Genomic DNA, 19,915 nt, shown 5'->3' with positions numbered 1-19,915 from the left:
CACACCCCAAAGGTAACTATGGGAAATAGTGGATCTGTTGGTTATTGGTTATCACAATGAATATGCGTATTAAATCACCAATTTACATACATGTACCCAATTATTTTTTTAAGATTTTTTATTTATTAGAGAGACAGAGAGAGAGACAGACAGACACACAGAGAGAGAGAAACAGGCAGAGGGAGAAGCAGGCTCCATGCAGGGAGCCTGACGTGGGACTTGATCCTGGGTCTTCAGGATTACGCCCTGGGTGGAAGGTGGCACTAAACCACTGAACCACAGGGGCTGCCCCATATATACAATTAAATAAATAATAAGATGAGCAAATTCACATTGAAAGGAGATGTTTTGGCAAAGTATTCGTGCAACAACTCCCCTTATCCCAGGTGGGGACACAGGCTTCTCCCACCTCCCTATCTGCCCCCATCTCAACTCAAATCATTATAATGGAGGAGGTGAGGAGAAAGGAGAAAATAAGCTCTAAAAATAGTTAGAGATATGAGCTTTTCAAGGAGAAGGATTGGGCCTTGAAGCTGACATGAGGGGATGGAGAGAGGGAATCAGGGCACAGAGTGGCAGTGTCCTTACCTGGTGTCCTTACCCGGTGTCCTTACTGATGGGCTGCCTACAGGACCACCCAGCCATTCAGCACCACCCAGCCCCAACCCTGGGAGATGCGCACACAACATTGGATAAATCAGCTATATATGTTAAACCTACATACTAACAAGTATGTTATGTTAGTATGTTCTGTTTTTATGTAATAAACCTGTTGGTTGGGTAGCACAAATATTATTATTCTCATTTTATAGAGAAATACCAAAACACTAACCCTTGCAAACCCTGAACTTGGGGGGAACAGGCCATGGGAACTTTCTGATTTAATTTTCTTTTGTATTACAATTTATTTTGTTATTTAAAAATTTTTTTGTTTCTTTTTTTAAAGATTTAATTAATTAATTTGAGGCAGAGAGATCACACACTTGTGGAAACAGAGGGAAGGGCAGAGGAGGCGGAAGAGGGAGAGAGAGAATCTCAAGCAGAGTTTGCGCTGAGCACAGAGCCCGACCTGGGGCTTGATCTCAGGACCCTGAGTGAAACCAGGAGCTGGATGCGTAGGTGACTGAGCCATCCAGGTGCCCCTAATTTTTTGCATTATATTTTTAAAATGAAGATGTGTTTGTGTATTTTTACATAATAAAAACTAAATAATTAATTTTAGAAGTTAAGATAAATTCTTTTTGAAAGCTGAAAACAAGGAAGAAAAAGTGAAAACTAAAGCCCAGGAGATCGGTGGAGAAGCTATTGGCAAAAGCGTGGTGAGGCCTGAGCCTGGCTGTCCTCATCTGTAAAATGGGTACACCGATTCCTATGGGCCCTGGAGCTGCCAAGAGGACCCTTGAACTAATGGGGGTGCGTTCTGCAGTCTGAGGGGTTTATTCCCCTGATACTTGGCTAGAGAGCAGGGTTCCCCTAAGTCCCTTGTTTGTATCTGCCTGTGGAGCTACCCTTCCAGCCTACCTGGTGCCTGTGGTCTCAACACACCAGGGGCCTGTCTGGGCTATAGAGAAAGGTCTGGCTTCAGGGCTATCTCCCCCATCAGACCCTGGCCCTTAACAGGGCCCTACACCCCAACCCAGAAGCCAAGCCAAGCCAAGTCTCCATTAAAATCAGCCTCATAAGCCTTATGGGCCACAGCATAGCCACAGCTCCATGAACCGGCTTCCAAGACACCCTCACTCCCCAGTGCCCCCCGGCAGCACTGGGACAGCCAGGCTCGGCCTCCAATGCCTGGGCCCTCACTCGGCATATGAGGCCCAGCAGTTCCAGGGCCCGAGGCCTTCTCCCTCTCTGTCACAGGGTAGAAGTGGGGCTGTCTGAGCCAGGAGCTACTTATCCCCCACCCCGGTCAGAGACCTCCAAGCTTGCTTGGAAGGAATGAGGCCAAGTGAAGCGCTCAAAAGCAGGTCCTTGATCTCCATGGCTGCAGGCACAGCCTCATGAGGTCAGCAACCTATCACTGGTTCCCTTAATTGGCATCCACTTCCTGTTAGCATCAAGTGGCCCTAAATGAGGAGTGGTCACGGCATGGAGCCATTTCTTGCATGGCTCCTCCTGCCCAGGGGAGGGGCTGGGCATCCTCACAGACGGCATGTGCCCCAGAGGCAGTGCTCCTGGGCCTCACTGTTGGTCAGGTCCAGATGAGGGCAGATGCCAGATGACTGGCACCTCGTTCCTGCCACCCGGGGCCCAGCATGCATACACATATTCTTGTCAGGAGAGTTACAGGGGGATGTCTCCGCTCTGCCATTACCCTGCCTGGGCTGGAATCCAGGTACCACTCTTGCTATGGGACCTGAGGCAAATGAAAGCCTGCCTGAGCCTCAGTTTCCTCATCTGCAAAAACAGGGTGATTCCAAGAGTAATGGCCCTGAGGAGTTTGGTGTGTGCCTGGCTCATGGTCAGCCCTCAGGAAATGTCTACACTAACCCGATGGACAGGGTGCCCTCAGGTGACTCCTTCCCTGCCTCAGTTTCCTTAATGCACCAAAAGAAGCCTGGAGGGCCTCTCCCGCTGGTCCTAAGAAGTGAGAGTGACTGGGCGGGCTCAGGATTGGGCCCATTGGAAGTGAAAGCCTAAAGGCACTGGGGAGGTCCTGTGGGGCCCGGGAGCCAGCTGGAATTCCCGCCAGCATCTCAGCCCCCCACTGGCGCCCACATGCAGGGGCCCGCCCAGCGCTGCTCAGCTCACCAGCCTTCTGGAGGAAACGAAGGGAGGGATCTGCCCTCTAGTGGCCACTGGTGGTCAGGCCTCTCCCCAGCTCCCGGGCCTCCCACTCCCCCTGGGCCTTCTCCCAGGGCCTGCTTGCTGCACGGGAACGAGCCCATTTCACAGGGGCTGAAACTGAGGCTGGTCCCTGGAGCCAGCACCCAGGAATCTTCATCTCGGAGCACCTTTGAGCTCTGATGTCCCTGTTTCCAAATGTGAGTCCCCTAGACCAAAGGTCTGAGTCTGCCGTTGGGATGCCTGCCTGTGCCCCAGCATGAGGGCGCTCACAGTCAGTGGTCAGCTCTAGGGAGAGCCTTAGGCCTGGACTGGGGAGTGTGCTTGGGCCCGCTGGAGCGGGGCCTTCCCTGACTGCAGCCTCTGACATCAGGCTGTGACCAGTGCACCTTGGGGGGGGTGGGGGGGGCAGGGAAGTATCACTGGAGTTGAGAACTTGGCCTAGCACTTGACACAAGAGGTGTTTTGCCTCTGGACACCCTCATCTCTGCCCCAAGCCCCAAGATAAAGGGAGCAGGGGACACAGGAGAGGAAGGGAATGTAAGGGAAAGTCCTCCTTCTCAGGGAGGCAAGAGTGTGTGCCTGGGCAGACAAGCAAGTCTTTCCTTGCCTTTCCTGAGCCATGGCCCGAGGCTAGGACCTCAGCCTCAGGAGACCCCCAGTCTCTCCATGCCAGACCCCGAGCCCCCTGCCTTTCCTTTCTAGAGTCTGACACTGTGAAGAGTCATAACTCTAGCCGGGTGCAAGATTCAGCATGAACACGGTGCGTCTGCCCATCCCTGGGGGCAGCTGGCACCCGGGTAGGAAGTGACCGGGACAGTCCAAGCCACAGTGGCTCAGTGCAGTCCCACCTGGGTCCTACAAGAGACCCTGCAGCTCTGGGGAAAGGCCTGTTCCAGGAAGCCTCCAGGTTCTGCCAAGGACATCACAGCTCCAGCCACCCCACCCCCATCATCCTGCTTCCAATTAGCACTAATTGGACAAGAGGGAGAACCCACGGATGGTGCAACAAAAGCACTTATGTCTGTAGGGTCCCAGGGAGGTAGGCCCCACCAGGGCCCAGGTGAACCAGGCTTTGGGGGATGGGCCCTAGGGTCTCTGTCTCTCTGAGGCGCATCAAGTGACGGGCCACATCTGCCAGGGACCCCAGTGGTCCCTCTGGAAGATGGGAGCCTCTCCAGGGTTAGGGCAGAAGTTGGGGATGGGGAGCCTGACACAACCCCCACTTAGCCTAGCATTTGAGGCCTTCACACCAGCTACTCACTCCAACCTGGCCTCTCATTTCTTCTGCTCCCCGTCCTCACATATCCACCCATCCATTCACGTCTTCACTCATCCATTAATGCACTGAGTGTCCATGGAGCCCCTCGGATGGCCAGGCCCTGCAACCACAAAAATGACATGCAGCCATCAGCAGGACCTTGAAGGCCTGCTGAGGGCCAGGCCCTCATCCCAAAGGCACTGGATGGTCAGAGGCAGACCAGTGATGAGGGGGCCTCGGGGTAGGAGGTTCCTGGTGCTTAAGTCCTCCACTGGCGCAGCCCTCTCCTCTACCACTCACCCCACACAGGCCTGGGCCCAGTTGGGTATGGACCACACTGGCAACCCTTGGGTTGGTTCCATTTCATTGCTGGTGAGGAGAAAAGGCTGGCAGCGTGGTGTGCCTGTGAGTGGAAGGATCGGCCCCATTTCCTCCTCCGTGCAGCTGTGGTTGGCGCTCCCTGGTGAGGCTGTTGTTCCCTTGATCACTCAGACTGGTCTCCGGGAATGTGCCATCCATGAGCAGGCCTGAGGCCACGGGCGCTGGCAGGAAGGCCCAGGACTGGGGGTAGGAGGGGCCCCGGGTCCAAGCTGCTAGGTGGTGGGGCATACGCCCGAGCCGCCTGAACCCAGCCCCCAGAGCGAGGGCCGGAAGCCACCAACCCGCTTTGTGCCACACCACAGTGGCTCAGGGCCTCCGTCCTGAGCTGCGGTGACAGGAAGAGCGCAGGTGTGTCGGTCCTGGCGCCCGTTCCCCAGAACATCCCCGCCAGGGAGACAGAGGCCTCCTTCCCCACCTTAGGGATCAACCAGTCCTGGGCAATTTGGTGTTGCCATGACAACCACACACTTTCTTCCTCCCTACTTAGCAGATTGAATCTGAGTTGCAGATTAAATCCTGGTGAGTTGTCTGGTTAGAAAGCATGTGTCTGCTTGGAGAGATGCACGCATCCTCAATTTCCCGGGTGCTTCTGGTGCCCACTCCTTGTTTCCTGATGACTGGGGCAGAGGGGATGCGCCTCGCACTGCTCCCTGGTGCACTGCTCCCAGGGGTGGTCCTGCCCTGTGTCAGAGCCCCTGAGATCTGGCTTCCCACCTGCACCATCCCTTGGACAGAACTCTGGTGTGCCATCTCTCAGGTAAGCTGGGCAGTGGACGCCAGTGGCGGCAGACAATGCATAGGCCTCTTTGATGTGAGGCACCGGGGTTTCTGGCAAGAGCTCTGGACTCAGGAGGCTCTCTCTGTCCCCTTCAGGGGCGTGTGCTACTTTTAGGGGCTCCGGCAACCATGGCTGAGAGTTGCCTTGTGTGAACAGCTGGATGACTGGGCCCCTCAGGCCCCAGAATGACCTTAACCTCTGCACTTTCCCTGACCTTAGCCAACTCTGACCAACAGAGATCAGACCTCACTGGGAGTGGGGTCGGAGACCGGCCCCCCAGTGAAGGAGACCTGGGGGAGGAGGGGAGAAGTCCCTGTCTGGGATTGTGGGGTGGTGGTGCTGGTGGCTTTGGGAGGCATGCAGGGCCTCCCTGGGGGAGGGGGGCATTGTGGCCATGGAGTCCTCTCCAGAGGGCTTGGGCTGTCATGGTCACCTCCTACCCTGGATGCCAGCTGCCTCCAGGACCCGCAGGCCCACCTTGTTCATGCTGAATGCTCAGTGCCTCGTCTGGAGCCAGGACGTCACCCTGGCAGTTGAATGGGGCCTGGTTTAACACACTTAAGAGGAGGTAGCCAGAGCATGATCAGAGAAAGGTATGGCTCCACCGCGGTCAGGTCTGCCCAGCTAGGGATGGAAAGGGCATGGGGGAGCATTCATTCTGCCCTCTGCCCTCAGGGCTCATGTGCAGTCTGCTGCACGTTAAACCCTCCACGTGGCTGTCACCCCCCTGGGCTGTGGCAGCCCCGGGGCTGTCTCCTGGTTTAGGCATTTATGGTGTGGGCTTGGAGTTTTGTAGGGGAGAGCATAAAGTACAGGAGGAAAAAAAAAACAGAAAAAGCAAATGGAAAGATAAGAGATAATGAATAGCTTGAGGAAAAACAACGTACTGTAGCAGAAAGGAAACCGTATACCACTGGGTCCAGCAGAGAACAATGTTTACGTGGTTTTCAACACATAAACACCGAGTATCAGTCTGCCCCAGATGGTGACATTAGAAGGACGGAGTGATGTGTGTGGAGAAGTGGCTATCAGAGCTCATTTTCCCACACGTAGGAGCTCTATGTTCAAAAGGGGGAAAATTGGGCAGCTCAACAGTTTAGCGCCAACTTTGGCCCAGGGCGTGACCCTGGGGTCTCAGGATCGAGTCCCACATGGGGCTCCCTGTGTGGAGCCTGCTTCTCCCTCTGCCTGTGTCTCTGCCTCTCTCTCTTTCTGTGTCCCTCATGAATAAATAAGTATAATCTAAAAAAAAAAAATTTTAAATAAAGGGGAAAAAAATCAAGCAATAGCAATACAAGTAAATTATTTAGAAATAAGGAGGGAAACGGAAGAAGAATTGGCCAAAAGAATGGAAAGGAGGGGCCACAGAGAGGGAAGCTCAGGGTGGGGAGCAGAACCTGCCAGGTTTGGGTCACCAGCCTTGTCATATCATTCAACTTTTAAAACTTTGCACACATATTATTTTGATCAAAATAAAAATTGAAAATAAAAGCAGGTAGGGTTTAGATAGAGAGCAGGCTGAGGCTTGAGAAAGAGTGAATCACCCAGGGTAGTGAAGTCAGGAGAGAACAAGCGGGGATCTGGGCTCACGTCTGTGGCCAAAGGCAGGAGAGCTTGGAGTGATCTTGTCAAGACCGTGGACTTAACCTATGCTCTGGCGGCTCACCAAGCACCCCCAAAGGCTGCAAGAATGGGCTTGGAGCTTATGGGGATGCATGCCATGCCTTTGGGCAGGGACACAGAGGCTCAGAGCCACCGGCCTGTGGAGGGCACGTCATCCTGGGGGGTGGAGTGGGAGCAGCAGGCAGAGATGCCTTCAGCGGGCTGTTCCGCTTCCTTTCTGCTGACTGGTGGCTTTTGTTCCCAAGTGCCCCATGCAGTCAGGCTGATTAATCAGATTAATCAGAGGAGAGCTGGGGCATCTATGATGCTCCTGACACTTCTGGGAAGCAATCCTTTGTGACAGACGCACACTCTCCACGCTGAGCCTGCTGCACCCCTCTGAGGCCGGGGAGCCAGTGGACCCTGGAGCATCAGGTCCTCGTTGCCCGCTTGTGGTCATTAGGGACTCCGAGGCCCACTGTTCCTCCAGGGTTCTCCTCCCTCAGCAGTGAGAAAGGCTGTCGGTTAAGTGACCAAGTGCCAGGCTGCTGTGATACCACAGTTAATGCTGACCATAGCTGGGTGCCCTTCATGTGAAGCCCTTTCCAGATGTGGAACCCAAGTGAAAGAAGAGGTTTGGCCCACTGGCCAGCAGATCCTGAGTCTGGGCCTCCAGGTTGGCCAGTCAGTCTTTAACTTAGCGAGACCTAGGCAGTCTTCTCTCCATCCCAGGCTTCCTTTGGGCTCAGCCTGGAACCAAGAGGCAGTGACCTGCTCTGATATAGCAACTACACTATCAGCCTCTATCTGTAGGCAAAATGCGGAAGCAGGTTTGGTACTTAGAGGTCTTCCTGTCAGGGACTATCATGCAGTTTACAAATTAGCAAAAAATTGGAAACAACCTTAACAAGTATACCATGTAGTTAAAAAAAAAAACATTACAGAGGACAGTATAGGCAGGGTAAGGTATGTGCACCATGTGTGAAGTGAAAAGAAGCATGGACAGGATGTGGCCTTTTAAACAGTCTATAGGGCACTAGCTGCCCAGGGATATATATATATATATATATATATATATATATATATATATAATATATATATATTTCATATATATTATATATACATATTTCAGAGGACGGGGGCAGGGGCAGAGGGAGAGGCACAAGCAGACTCCCCACTGAGCATAGTGCCCAATGCAGGACTTGATCTCACAACCCTGAGATCAGGACCTGAGCCAAAACCAAGAGTCAGACCCTCAACTGACTGATCCACCCCGGTATCCCTGCCCAGGGATAATTATATATTGTATAATTTACAGCTTGTAATTTAATATTAAGAAATCTATAAAATACAAAATAATATCAGGAGATAAAATCACTTGTTGTCAGGAGAAACAGTGCATGCAGACATGTGACTCTGGCCCACTTCCTCTGTCTGAACATGGCCCCGCTCCAGCCTCAGAGCACACAGGCATCTCCGCTCTCCAGACCCCAAGAACTGTTGCTCAGTGACTTTTTCTTGGCTCCCACGATGGCGCCGGAGTAATAGTGAGCAGGGATGAGAATCTTCTGGAGATGGAAAAGAGGTCAGGTTAACCCCCAGTGTCTTCTGCAGAGACAAAGGCAGGGCTGGAGTTAGAATGTGGTTCTCCTGCTCTCTGGCTCTGTTGATTATCTGGATCACCAGCTGGTTCCAGGGCCCAAACCTCATCTCCCAGGCCGTAAAGGCAACTGGAGCCCTGGTGGAGGTTGGAGGAGTGGCCCATGGAGGCAGATGGAAATGGGGGAACCTGGAGCAGTGGGCTGTGAGGGTCAGCACCAGGCAGGCTCAGGTTACAGCTCTTTGAGGAGGAGCAAGAGGAAGGCCCGACGGACCCCCCCATCAGTGAGATATGACCCCAGATACTGAATGTCAACAGCCTTACTCCTTCCCCCAAGGACCAGCGCCAGGCTCAGACATGTCTGGTGTCTGTGGGCTGTCCAGGAGTCCTAGCTGTGGCCAGGACACGTGTCCCTTCTTAGGAAACCCCATCTCAACAGTGGCACCCAAGACAGCACCCACAGGTACCCCAAGAATTGGCCTTTCTCTTCCTCCCAGCTGCTTCTGGAAGGAGACAGCCAGTTGATCTGAACCTGGCACCCTCATCCCAGTCCAGCGAGGAAAAACAGAAGCAAACACAGTCTACAGAGGTTAAGTCTGATAGGCTGACGACAGAGACAGTGCTTGGTTTGGGTTGTCTCAGGGTAAGGAGGAAGAACTCCACAAGTTTTGTCTCAGCCGTGATGAGTGGGTTCAAGCCGAGGACGCCGGCCAACTGGTGAGAGAAGCCGGGGTGCTGGGCCCGGGCCTCCCGCCGAGGCTGGCGGAGCAAGTCGGCCTTCCCTCTCCTGCAGAAGCAGCTGGCCCTCCGGGGACAAAGCCGCGCTCTCTGCTCATCACCCGGGGCCTTTTCTTTCTGCTTTGATCAAAGGCTGTGGGGAAACCTAAACAACCGACCGAGGCGATCTCTGACATCGCTGAAAATCACTTAACCAGCTTCTGAGGGGCCCTCTCTCATTCGGGGTGCTGGCCGCTCGTGGCCCTCTCCTGAAGCCGTGGCCCTGCCTCCCAGGCCTGGCACCAGAGTTTGCCACGATTCAGGAGGCCTAGGCCTGGCTCTGCACAGCCTTCCAACCCATGTTCTCACCCTTGTCGGCTCCTCCGGGCAGGCTGGGCCGAAAGGAGCTTCCGTTTCCTCTTCAGTTGTAGCTTCGCCCTCAAGGCAAGGGAAGAAAGGACTCCCAGGCCCGTGCACGTAGCTTCTGTGGACTGGGGATGGGGCAGAGGAAGCAGGCAGGGGTGAGACCGATGTCCCCAGAGCCACAGGTCCTCACCAACTCTGTTTGGCGGAATTATAACTCCGCTCACAGGGCCAACACGAGGCTGGTGCTAGGCACCCCCTGCTCAAGGCCCCACATTGTCTCCTTTATTTCTGGCCACGTCCTAGGAGGCAAGTGCTCTTATCTCCATTTTCAGATGAGGAAACTGAGGCTCGAAGGGAAAATGCCTTGCTCAAGATCACACGGTTTGAAGTGGGGCTGGATCTGCCTCCATGCCCCTCCCGGGAGGAACCCCCACCACAGCCTGCCTTCCTAATTCTCGAGGGAGAAAGAGCACAGGGCTGCTGGGTGGGACGGGGACAGAGCAGCCTGGGAGGCCAAAGGCACAGGCAACCGAACCTGACAGGGGCAAGGGCCCAGCAGCTGGGAGTGAGGAGAGGTGGGAGGGTCGGAGGCCGGATGGCAGGTGCGGACAGGAGCCAAGCTCCCCAGGGCGCCCTCAGAGTCACCCCTGAAGGAGCCGAGGAAGGGACGGGATGGGGATGTACAGTGCCATGCACTTTGGGTGGATGTCCTTCGTGGGGGACAGAGCTAAGGAAAAGTGTGAACTCCCGAGTGTATAATGCCTTTGCCTCTCTCTCTGCTAGCTCAGCCAGAAATAGCTGGGTCCACAGGGTGGGAGAGTGGGGCCCGGGCGCGCATGGGGGGCCAGTGTCGGGAGAGTAAACCAGCCAGGGGATGGGGAGCAGAGGAGAAAGTAGGAAGGAGGCGGGCACACCGGGTGTGGAGGAAGCCTTGCTCTGGGCTGTTCCCCGCGGCTCTCAGAGCTGCCGGCCCACCTCTGCTCTTGCCCCTTCCCTGGGCCCGGCAGGGTGGCTAGTGACGGATGAGAAAGCTGAACACAGATGGCAAGATGTCCTGCAAAGTGAAGAAGTGGCCTGGGAGCCCCAAAGTCAGCCACTTTCCCACTCCTTGGTGGTATCACCTGGGGCCAGGACACCCACAGACAGGGTGGGGGGAGCCTTTTCTTTGTAATGCAACATCATTTTTTGGTAAGATTTATTTCTCTCAAACGTTTCTCATTCAAGCTAATGCTAGTGCCTGTGCAAAGCAATAACCTCAAATTCTTTAACATGGAATGAAGACTGAGAGACTGAGGTGGGGTAGGAGTTGTAGAGGGAAAGGAGCCCTAGGAGGTCAGAGAAGAGCTTTAAGACACCAAATACTGTGGATTTCGATGTGTTTTTGCTTTTGTTTTTGACAAAAATAACTTTTATTTCAAGCAAACTCTTTTTTTTTTTTAAGATTTTATTTATTCATGAGAGACATAGAGAGAGGGAGGCAGAGATATAGGCAGAGAGAGAAGCAGGTGCCCCACGGGGAGTTCCATGTGGAACTTGATCCCAGGACTTCGGGATCATGCCCTGAGCCAAAGGCAAAGGCTTAACCACTTGAGCCACCCAGGTGTCCCTCAAGCAAACTCTTTACCCCAAAATTTCAAACTTAATAAAAGCGGTCCTGCTCCTGCTGGAGTGGGAACAGGAATGGAAGCAGGAGCGGAGGAAGAGCAGGAGTAAAGCAGAAGCAGGAGGGGATGCAGAGTAAGAGCAGAGCAGGAATAGAACAGGAACAGGAGCAGAGCAGGAGCAGAAGGAGGAGCAGGAAGAGGAGCAGGAGGAGGAGGAGCAGAGCAGGAGCAGGAGGAGCAGGAGGAGCAGCAGAACAGGAGGAAGAGCAGGAGGAGGAGGACAGCGGCTGCGCCGGCTCAGGCGCTAGCACCACAGATAGCCCGGGGCCTTCAGATCAGGGAGGAGGCACCTGCGGAGGTAAATGGGTGGGGCTCGGGCCGACCCCCAGGTCTGCCGCCCTCTTCCTAGCTGGCTGGCCCACGGCAAATCAAGCCACTGCTCTGTGCCTCAGCTTCCTCCTCTAACACGTGGACAACGGATGGGACTGCTGGGAAATCTAACCACTAACACGGCTCAGGTGTGCGGTCACCGAGTACCAGGCACATGCTCAGTACTCCGTAATTGGCAGAGAGAGGGGTTCAAGGTCACCCAGTGAGTTAGGAGAGGACAGCCAGGCTGCGGTATAACCGATGGCACGTGTGCATCACCACATGCCATCTAGCAAGCCAAACCCACTCGCGTGCTTCTGAAGGCAGATGTGGAACCAGTGGGTTCCCTCAGTGACAGTGCAGATGGAAGAAACACCACAGGCAGGACACCTCTGGGGTCCTGTCCCCCCAGAACTCTCAGGCCTGTGTTTGCAGGTTTGCTGCAGGAGAGCTGAGGGGAGGCGAAGACAAGTCGCCAGAGTGCCTGGGCATCATGCCATCAGCCCCGCTGGGGAGCCAGAGAGCCACATGATTTCACTCAGGGATACAAGAGAAAAAATGGCAAGGAGCTCTGTCCCTTCTATTGCCCCCCACAGCCTGACATCTGCACACCTGCAAGACATTCTCTTGTCATTGGAGAGATGCCACTCAGAGATCCCATGAGCCACAGAGAGAAAGGAATCCTGGGCTCTGGTTCAGGAATATAAAAATGCACTCTGCTCATCTGGTTTGTTAATAAAATTGTTAATGCCCTAGGGGATACAGAAGCTATTTTAGCAACATTCCCTAGTTTGGTTGAGATTATTCGTGGAGGAAAACATTCCCATTTTTGTCATGGCTGCAGAGTTTGGCTTTTCCTGTTTTCATCCTTCTCCCCCCACGGCCATGCCAGGCCCTGATGAGGGCTGGACAAGAGCATGCTCCAAGACTGGGGAGGCTGGAGTCAACCAGCTCTGGGGGGGTGGTTCGTGCACCTATGGAAAGGATGGAGGCCCCTGTGTCACCTGGTTGTCTCAGAGTTGAAAGGCCACCTAGGAGAGGCCCTCTGATACCCTGTACACCATTCTTTCTCATGTCACTGCTTGTCATTTTCAAAAGCAAGCGCAAGGGAGTGAGGGGTAGGTGAGCTGGGAAGACAACCAGGGCTGCCCACAGTGAGTCATGCTTTCATTCCAGAACTTCTCCCCTGTCAGATATGGCTGTGTGGAAGCCACACACTGTTACTCCCACATAATTGAAAAAGGGTGTCAGGGTCTCTCAGACACGAACCAGAAACACACTGCTCAGCTGTCATGTCCAATGTGACCAACGCAGTCATGTCTTAATCTGTCCCTGCTCACTGCCTGCTCCGACAGCATCACAGCCTGGCTTCAAGGCCCCGCGTTGCGACAGGATAGTGCAGATGAGATGCAAGGACCCAGAGCCCCCAGTGTTTTAGGCTCCTTTCCCACCAAGCACTGGGAACCACGTGGCCTCTGCCAAATGCATTTGTCAGGCCAGGGCAACGCTAGCCAGTGGGGTCAAGAGGGTAATAATTTGGGGACACATTTATGGGAGGACAGAGGGAGGAAATGAGACAAACCAATGGTGGTTTTAGATTCTTTCGCAAGTCAGCTCTTCCGTCATGGGCCCTCATGCCGCTCCTGAGGCTGAAGGGGCAACCCTGGATGGCGCACGCCCAGTGAGAGCCGACTGAATGGGGGCTCAGCTGCCTCAAGGGCGGCCCAGCCACTGGCTCACTTAAACATGACCCACAGCCTCTGGGGCAGCTCCCTTTCTCCTGCAGGGGCTTTGCTTTGGGAACAGAAATTAAAGCTGAGAGGATCGGGAGCTGGAGGTAAAAGTGGGGAAAGAGGAGGTCTCCTCAGTGGAGAGCCCAGGCCTCTACCCTGAGGCAGCATACCCCTGGCACTGCCCACCGTCTGGGCCCTAGGAGAGGTGAGGATCAGCCCAGCACGAGGGCCAGGAGCTGCCCTGCCTCCAGCCTCCCAGCCAGGTGGCTTCACAGGCACCCCTCCCTCCTTCCCAGCTCCTGGGGCCTTTGGTTCATTGGGCTTTGTGGGGGCAGCATCTAGGGGCCAACTCCTCAGGAACCCGACCCAGGGACAAAACAGCACGCCAATTTGCCAACTACAACTTTTGTGCACCTGTATGCTTGTTACATTCGATTGGGGGCAGGGGGCACTAGCTCTGACACGCTTGGGAGGGTCTCCATGAGGGTTCTGGAGCCTGCAGAGGCTGGCACAGGGTTCTGGGTACACGGACTCTGGGGAGCACTAGTCCCGAAGGGAAGACCTAACCCCCTGCACCTCACCTCCAGAACCTTCCACCTAAGCCGCACTGTCCAGGGATAATGGAGAAGCTGCTGGGCAAAGAATCCACTGCACTTTAGGACGGGGGGACCCAGCAACTTGTTAACTAAGAAGTATTTATAAAGCCTTCTTCATCAGGCCCCTAAGGGACGCCGAGGGATGCTAGGAGCCCAGTTTTCCAATTTCACTGTGATGGGCCCAGACGACTCTGGTTAAAAAGGAACTGACGCTAAATAGCAGGACTAATGATGCCACGGTAATTGGGGTCAGACTGATGCGGCAAATCAATAGGAGTCTTCCTTCCCCTCAAATTCTTCAAACAAAGCGTCTTTTTTTTTTTTTTAACCTTTGAAAGTTAATTAGCAAATGAAATACTGACAGTAAAGGCTCCCTCACCCAGGGACAGCAAGCAGGGTAGAACAAAACAATAGCTGATTGGCTCACAAGTCCAATGTCCAGAGCAAATACATGGTACGGCACCTGATAAAGGGGAGAAGGCACCGTGGACTCCCCCAAAATCACAGTCTAAATTAACACACTTGCCCTACCAGTCCAATATAGGAGCCCTCACCCGTCAAAGAATGGCTGGTTAATTAAAAAAAAAAAAATGACCAAGATGAGGACCAGACCAGGCAGAGAAAACAGGAGAGAAAAATGCACAGTAAGCAAAGGGAAATAGTGCTTGGGGTGGGAAGGGAAAAGCAGAAACGTGCTGCCAAGTCTTTCTGCCCTGGACACAGAAGGCCCCCCAAGAGGCCAGGCAACGGCCCCTCTTCAGAGCCAGGACCCACAGCCCAGGCACAGCACCCATGTGGGGAAAAAAGTTCCCATGAGGAATAAAGATGGTTCACGTACTCAAGCTATTGGTCCACCTCCCTTTTGAATTTTTTTTCTTCTTTGGAAGGAAAAGAGCTGAAGAAAAGCATTGATTTGTTTTTAAAATCAGGAGACTGCCATGAAACCAGCAACACATACTCACAATGAAAGGAGACAGGCAGGAGGGTGTGTCCTGCTGGAATCAGGCTGGCAAGTGGCTGGGAGTGGGACAGAGCACACAGCACCCCCAGAACCACGAGCGAGCAGTTAGTGTGGCAGCGGGGTCCCCTCACCAAGGGACCTGACAGGCCAAACCTGAAGTCACCAACACATACATGTAGCCAGAGCAGCACAGAAGGAAGGAATGCTGCTATTCTCACCAGCAAACGCTTTGTTTCATAAAAAGATGTGCTTTAGAGACTTGTTTCCATGGAGAAGTAGCCTCACTATATTTTAGGTAGTACTTAAAGCCAAACATGTGAATCCTCCCCAGAAACCCTTCCTGGGTAAATCGAGGTAGCTCAGCACACGTGTATGCAAGCACCCTGAGGCACTGGTGTGGCTTTAGGGAGCCAGCAACGGAAAGCCTCAGAGGCAGCAGCCAGGTCCAATGTTCTTCCAGGAGGCCGCCAGAGGGTGGAGGCAGAGGTCAGTGAAGTGCAAAGGGCCTGCTGCCACCATGCTGACAGCCCAGGAGGCAGGTGCTAGCAGTAAGAAAACACCCACTTCCTGAAAACATTCGGCCATGGGACTACTTTTCCTATAAACAGGGAAGTAGGACATGGGAGAGTCCTGGGCTGCCGGCCTAGCTGACCATATTGCAAGAGGAGCTGGTCCTGCCTGCAGCAGCCCTGTGCTGACGACAGAAGTGCCAGCAGGACTGCACGGGATGAGAGAAATAGAGCACTGGCTGTAAGACACAGCCTCCTTCCACACTGGAGAGCACAGCAGAAACTTGGGTGGGCTTCCTCTCACAAGCTGGGGAGCCAGTAATGTTCAGGCATCAGCAACTCTTCCTGGAGCAGAGAACGGACATTGCGAACACATGTACAACTGTTCTCTGGCCCTGATGTGGGTGGACAAGGTGTGCCAGCTTTGGTTTGCCAAAAAAGCTGATCCCATAGCCCGGTCCCTAGAGACAATGGTTCTAGAGGTCTGGAGTGGGTCCTGGGAACCTACGTTTCTAACTTGCAACCAGGTAATTCTGAGGCAGGTATTTTAAGGGCCATGCTTGGAGTCTGGGTCAAGTGGGCATGGGGTGGGTAATGGGGCTCGAGGGGGAGTGGTGGTCAAGGGCAGCAGGGAAGGACATGCTGCAGACCAAAGGTCCATTTCTGTGCACTCAAGAGACAAAAGTACACTCGAGGGAAGGAGGTAGCCCCACTGCCACCCCATGGAACAATCAGTTCTTCTGAGCTAGGCTGACCGTGCCTCCTAAGTGCATAACCACGACCATGCTTTTGGGAGGTCTCTGATTAGTCAGTGATATCTTACGTTTAACTGCTTTTCCAGTTAGTGCAAAGCATTCCCCCTTTGAATAGATAAAAAGTCCAAGTGACTGGGTGCTAGTCTCAGTGCAATGGTGGGTTTTGATCCTTGGCCCTTCTGCTCTGGCTCCCAGCCAGTGGATTTAAATGTGTGCACTTTAGCCAAACCACCATCTGATGCAAGATGCCCTGTTCTCTGGGTATAAACAGAAAGTCTGGGACATCAGGGCCAGATGACTACTATTATTATCTGAGATACAGTTTCTGTGTGTAGCTCTGAAGGTCAATCACACCCAAAAGGAATTAATATATTATTGAAAGAAGAAAAATGCTTTGTCACCTCAAAATAATGCCCAGTGATGCTGCCTGCTGGGTGCAGGGTGGGGGATGCAGGGAGATGAGCCTAGGCCTGGGCTCACACTGTTGTCTGGAGCACCAGACCCCCGGGCTGGCCATGCTTGTCCTGAAGCTGGCATTCAGGTTTGCTGACCAGTGCTAGAAGTGGTGGGAAGGGTGTGCCATATAGCATGTACCTCATTTTATTCTGAGGGGAAAGTATACATCACTTCACCATCAGCAGCCACCTGTGCAATCTCCCATGAGCAGTGTTCCCTTTGGGGGGCCAACGTAGCTCACACAGGATCACTGCTTCCTTCAGAGCCTTTTCTCCGATGGCCAGCCTGCTCCGGCTCTGAGAAGGCATACGGCAAAAAAGGCAAGAGGCACGACACTCTCTAGTTGACTCTGGGGAATGTGACCCAAGAGACTTTGTGTTTTCATTTCCCATATTTTTCAGTGAGGAATATCGTTCCCTCTCTAAAAACCCAGACCACAGTGTTTGCTTTGGGACAGCCACCACTCCAGGGCCACCTCTGGTTTAGCTGGGTGCACAACAGCAGGCCTCCTTCCTGCTTTTACAGAGTAAGTGACACGTTCCTGTGAAGTGTAAAATGGCTACATCTCTCTTTCTGGGCCAGATTACTGTTAACTATCACATCCAAGATATAGTTTGTTGGCTTACGTAGCTCCTTAGGTCCCTCACACCCAACGGGGATATGTTAACCAAAAAATAAAACTGTTGATTAGAACAAAATGGTGACACAAATAATGTGTCTATTTTAAAAGAGCTTTTGGTCTTCCCTTAAAAGTGGAACTCCTTATTCCTGTTTGAGGCTTCAAATGGATGATGTTTGGGGCGGCGGTTCTCTCTGACGTCTCGCCTGCCAGGGTTGGTCCTCTTCTACCACAGACCCCTCAGCAGGGCTCTTGTGCACAATTAATGTGTTCCACCCACAAAACCGCCCCATAGCTGGTCCAGGTGCCACAGGTGTCAATGCATCTGAGGTCATGAGGTTTTGTCAGCCAGTCTGGACACACGTAACTGAGTCCTAACAAAGTGGATCAGCTTGGTCTCTGTGAGGAATGCTGTCCCAAAAGTCATTCCCAAACAGAAGGCCCCCACAGCCACGTGTGCCAGCCTGGCCAGCCAGCCCTGCTCACAGCAGAAGAACACCTGCAGAAAGAAACCACTGTCACTGCCATGGCCCCTCCATCTTAACATCCTACCTCAGGGTTAAGCCAGGGAGAATGGAGGCCTTGCTGTTCCAGCTTTGAGTCAGATAAAAGGTATGACAACTGTGTACCGAGGGGCTACTGTGTTCCCACTAGTGACATTGTTTTGCCACATCTATCATAACATGCTGTCCTTGAGGCTTGGGGAAGGGGTAAGAGGAGGCAAATATTTGCCTAGTTGGGTCAGGAAGAGCAAGAAGGGGAAGCCTAGAGCCAGGAACAGTGAGCAGCCTACAAAAGCATGTAGTGTGAAGGCTGTAGGGAGTCTCACCTCGGAAACACCAGTAATCCCGCCACTGAGGACAAATGCCCCAAGGAGGGCGGGTGATAGGTACAGGCCTGCCAGGGGTCTGTGAGGGCTCTTTCTGTAGTAGCGGTGGATGAAGCAAAGGCTCTGTGTGATCCGAATGCCCATGTTAAAGCAGTTGGCCAAGATGAAGCCCACGCTGCCACACCACTGGGTCAGGAGATAGGATAACACCAGGAATGAAGATGATAGGGCCAGCATTGTGAAATTGTACCTGGGGAGAGGGAGACAAAGCAGAGGAATAGGTACCTTGTCCCAAACAAGACTGTTCCAAAACAAGTGGCCGTAACATGAAATCACAGAAAGTACCTCTGAGTTGCCATAACCCGGCTGGTTTTCATAGCTGTGGACACTCTATCGATAACTATATGGATATCCATAACTATCCCCCTCATCCCTGAATAGAAGAGTAAGGAAATAAACAACTCAAGATATTATGGTTTTTAAGGATAATTGGTTAGTTTAAGTGACACTTTGTGATCAAAACACATAAAAATCCTGTTCAGCCCAAGTCTTCAATGTGAGGCACAAGAATTATGACATAAGTAATAATTATATATGAATACAAACTCTGTGACAGCCACTGACAGGGGAACAGGGATACAGCGATGAGTGAAAACACATAACCCTTACTCTATGAGGTTTGTATGTGTTTTACAGACAAGGAAACCAGGCACAGGGAGGCTGAGTAATTTGCCTAAGGAGTGACCTGACTCTGGCACCTAAACTTAGGGAAATGCACCCCACTTTCCTTGGGAAATGCAGAAGCCCTGGGAACTTGGCTAGTAGATCTCACTTAAAGCAAGTGACCAGCCTTCAAAATGACATGCACACGGGGGAGTAGGCCTGAATCACTTCAGTGTTCCCAACTCTTAGACATCCTTCCCTCTGCTCTCCACATCTCCAGAGCTCTCTGGCCTCCTCACTGGATGGATTATGCTGAACTTCCACTTAGCCTAGTTACCTTCCATTCAGAGCAAGGGAAACTGAGTCTCAGCAAAGACAAAACAGCTGCTGTGGTCTTCAAAGAGGCTTGTGGTATGGCCACAAACAAAATTGTCCAGCACTGGTTTCTGCCTAGCGAGCAGCAGGCATTCTAAGTACATAGTTGTTGAGAGAATCAAACCATGAGGTCCCTCAGCTGTGTCTGCTGAGTTAGGGAACTCAAGAGGCCACTCCGGTTCTGTACACGAAGGGTGGTAAAAAAGCTGCTATGTCTGTTGAATGCCCAGGTACTGGTCCTCAGGTGGACCAAGCCCCAGGTGCTATGGAGATATACCTGATCAGAGGGGATAACAGGAATACCATACACACGCGCGCACACACAATCCTCCAACAAGGGAGGTGTGTTTTTCACTAACTACGGATCAATAATCAGAATGGCCAACTTCATAACAAGCCACTGAGGGTGGGGACCATCATAGCCCAGTTAGTTATCTGATCTCTTTTCCAAAAAGAAGTAGAGATGTATGATCTTTTTTGTCCCCCCAGAAACAATCTCAGATCCTTGGAGTTGAGACTACAGGTTCACAAACTTTCAAAGTCATCCTCATCCAACTCTAAGTAAAATGTCAATAATGAAAGAAATCAGTACCTAATTCATGCTAATTCAAGCAAGGATGAATTCAACAGTGTGGCTTCTTTGGTGTGGCCATTTGGGAAGAGCTGATAATGATAGGGGTCCACTGTTTATCACTAGAATAGGGTGCTGCCGCTGTTGAACTTTCCAGAACTCACAAACCTATAGCCTTAAAGGTATAAGCCACATCAGGAAAAAAAAATTTAAAGATGCAATTAAAATACCACTTTTTAAACAGAATAAACCTGTCGCAAGAAGGTTCTCTTACAAATGAGAATAAATCCTGCTTAAACTAGGCAAAATTGCCTTGTTCTCCATGGTACCACTGAAGTTCACATAAAAGGTGGGGGCTCCTGGTACTAACCATGACTCCAGGAAGT

General features: G+C 52.6%; 1 protein-coding gene across 2 annotated transcripts in view; it reads right to left on the bottom strand.

The window, feature by feature from the left end:
- Positions 1–10,915: 10,915 nt before the first annotated feature.
- Positions 10,916–19,915, bottom strand: part of RFT1 (RFT1 glycolipid translocator homolog) — a 44,145-nt gene continuing 35,145 nt past the window's right edge. For both annotated transcript variants that reach the window (XM_025986403.2, XM_072720777.1), the window contains 2 exons: positions 17,921–18,170; positions 10,916–17,590 (listed from right to left, as the gene is read on the bottom strand). In XM_025986403.2, the coding sequence (XP_025842188.1) occupies positions 17,423–17,590; positions 17,921–18,170 (418 nt within the window). In that variant the 3' untranslated portion in view covers positions 10,916–17,422. The remainder of the gene's footprint in view (positions 17,591–17,920; positions 18,171–19,915) is intronic.

Source organism: Vulpes vulpes, chromosome 9 (assembly GCF_048418805.1).
Source record: "Vulpes vulpes isolate BD-2025 chromosome 9, VulVul3, whole genome shotgun sequence".
Taxonomy (NCBI): domain Eukaryota; kingdom Metazoa; phylum Chordata; class Mammalia; order Carnivora; family Canidae; genus Vulpes; species Vulpes vulpes.
This window is presented reverse-complemented; position numbering and strand designations above follow the sequence as displayed.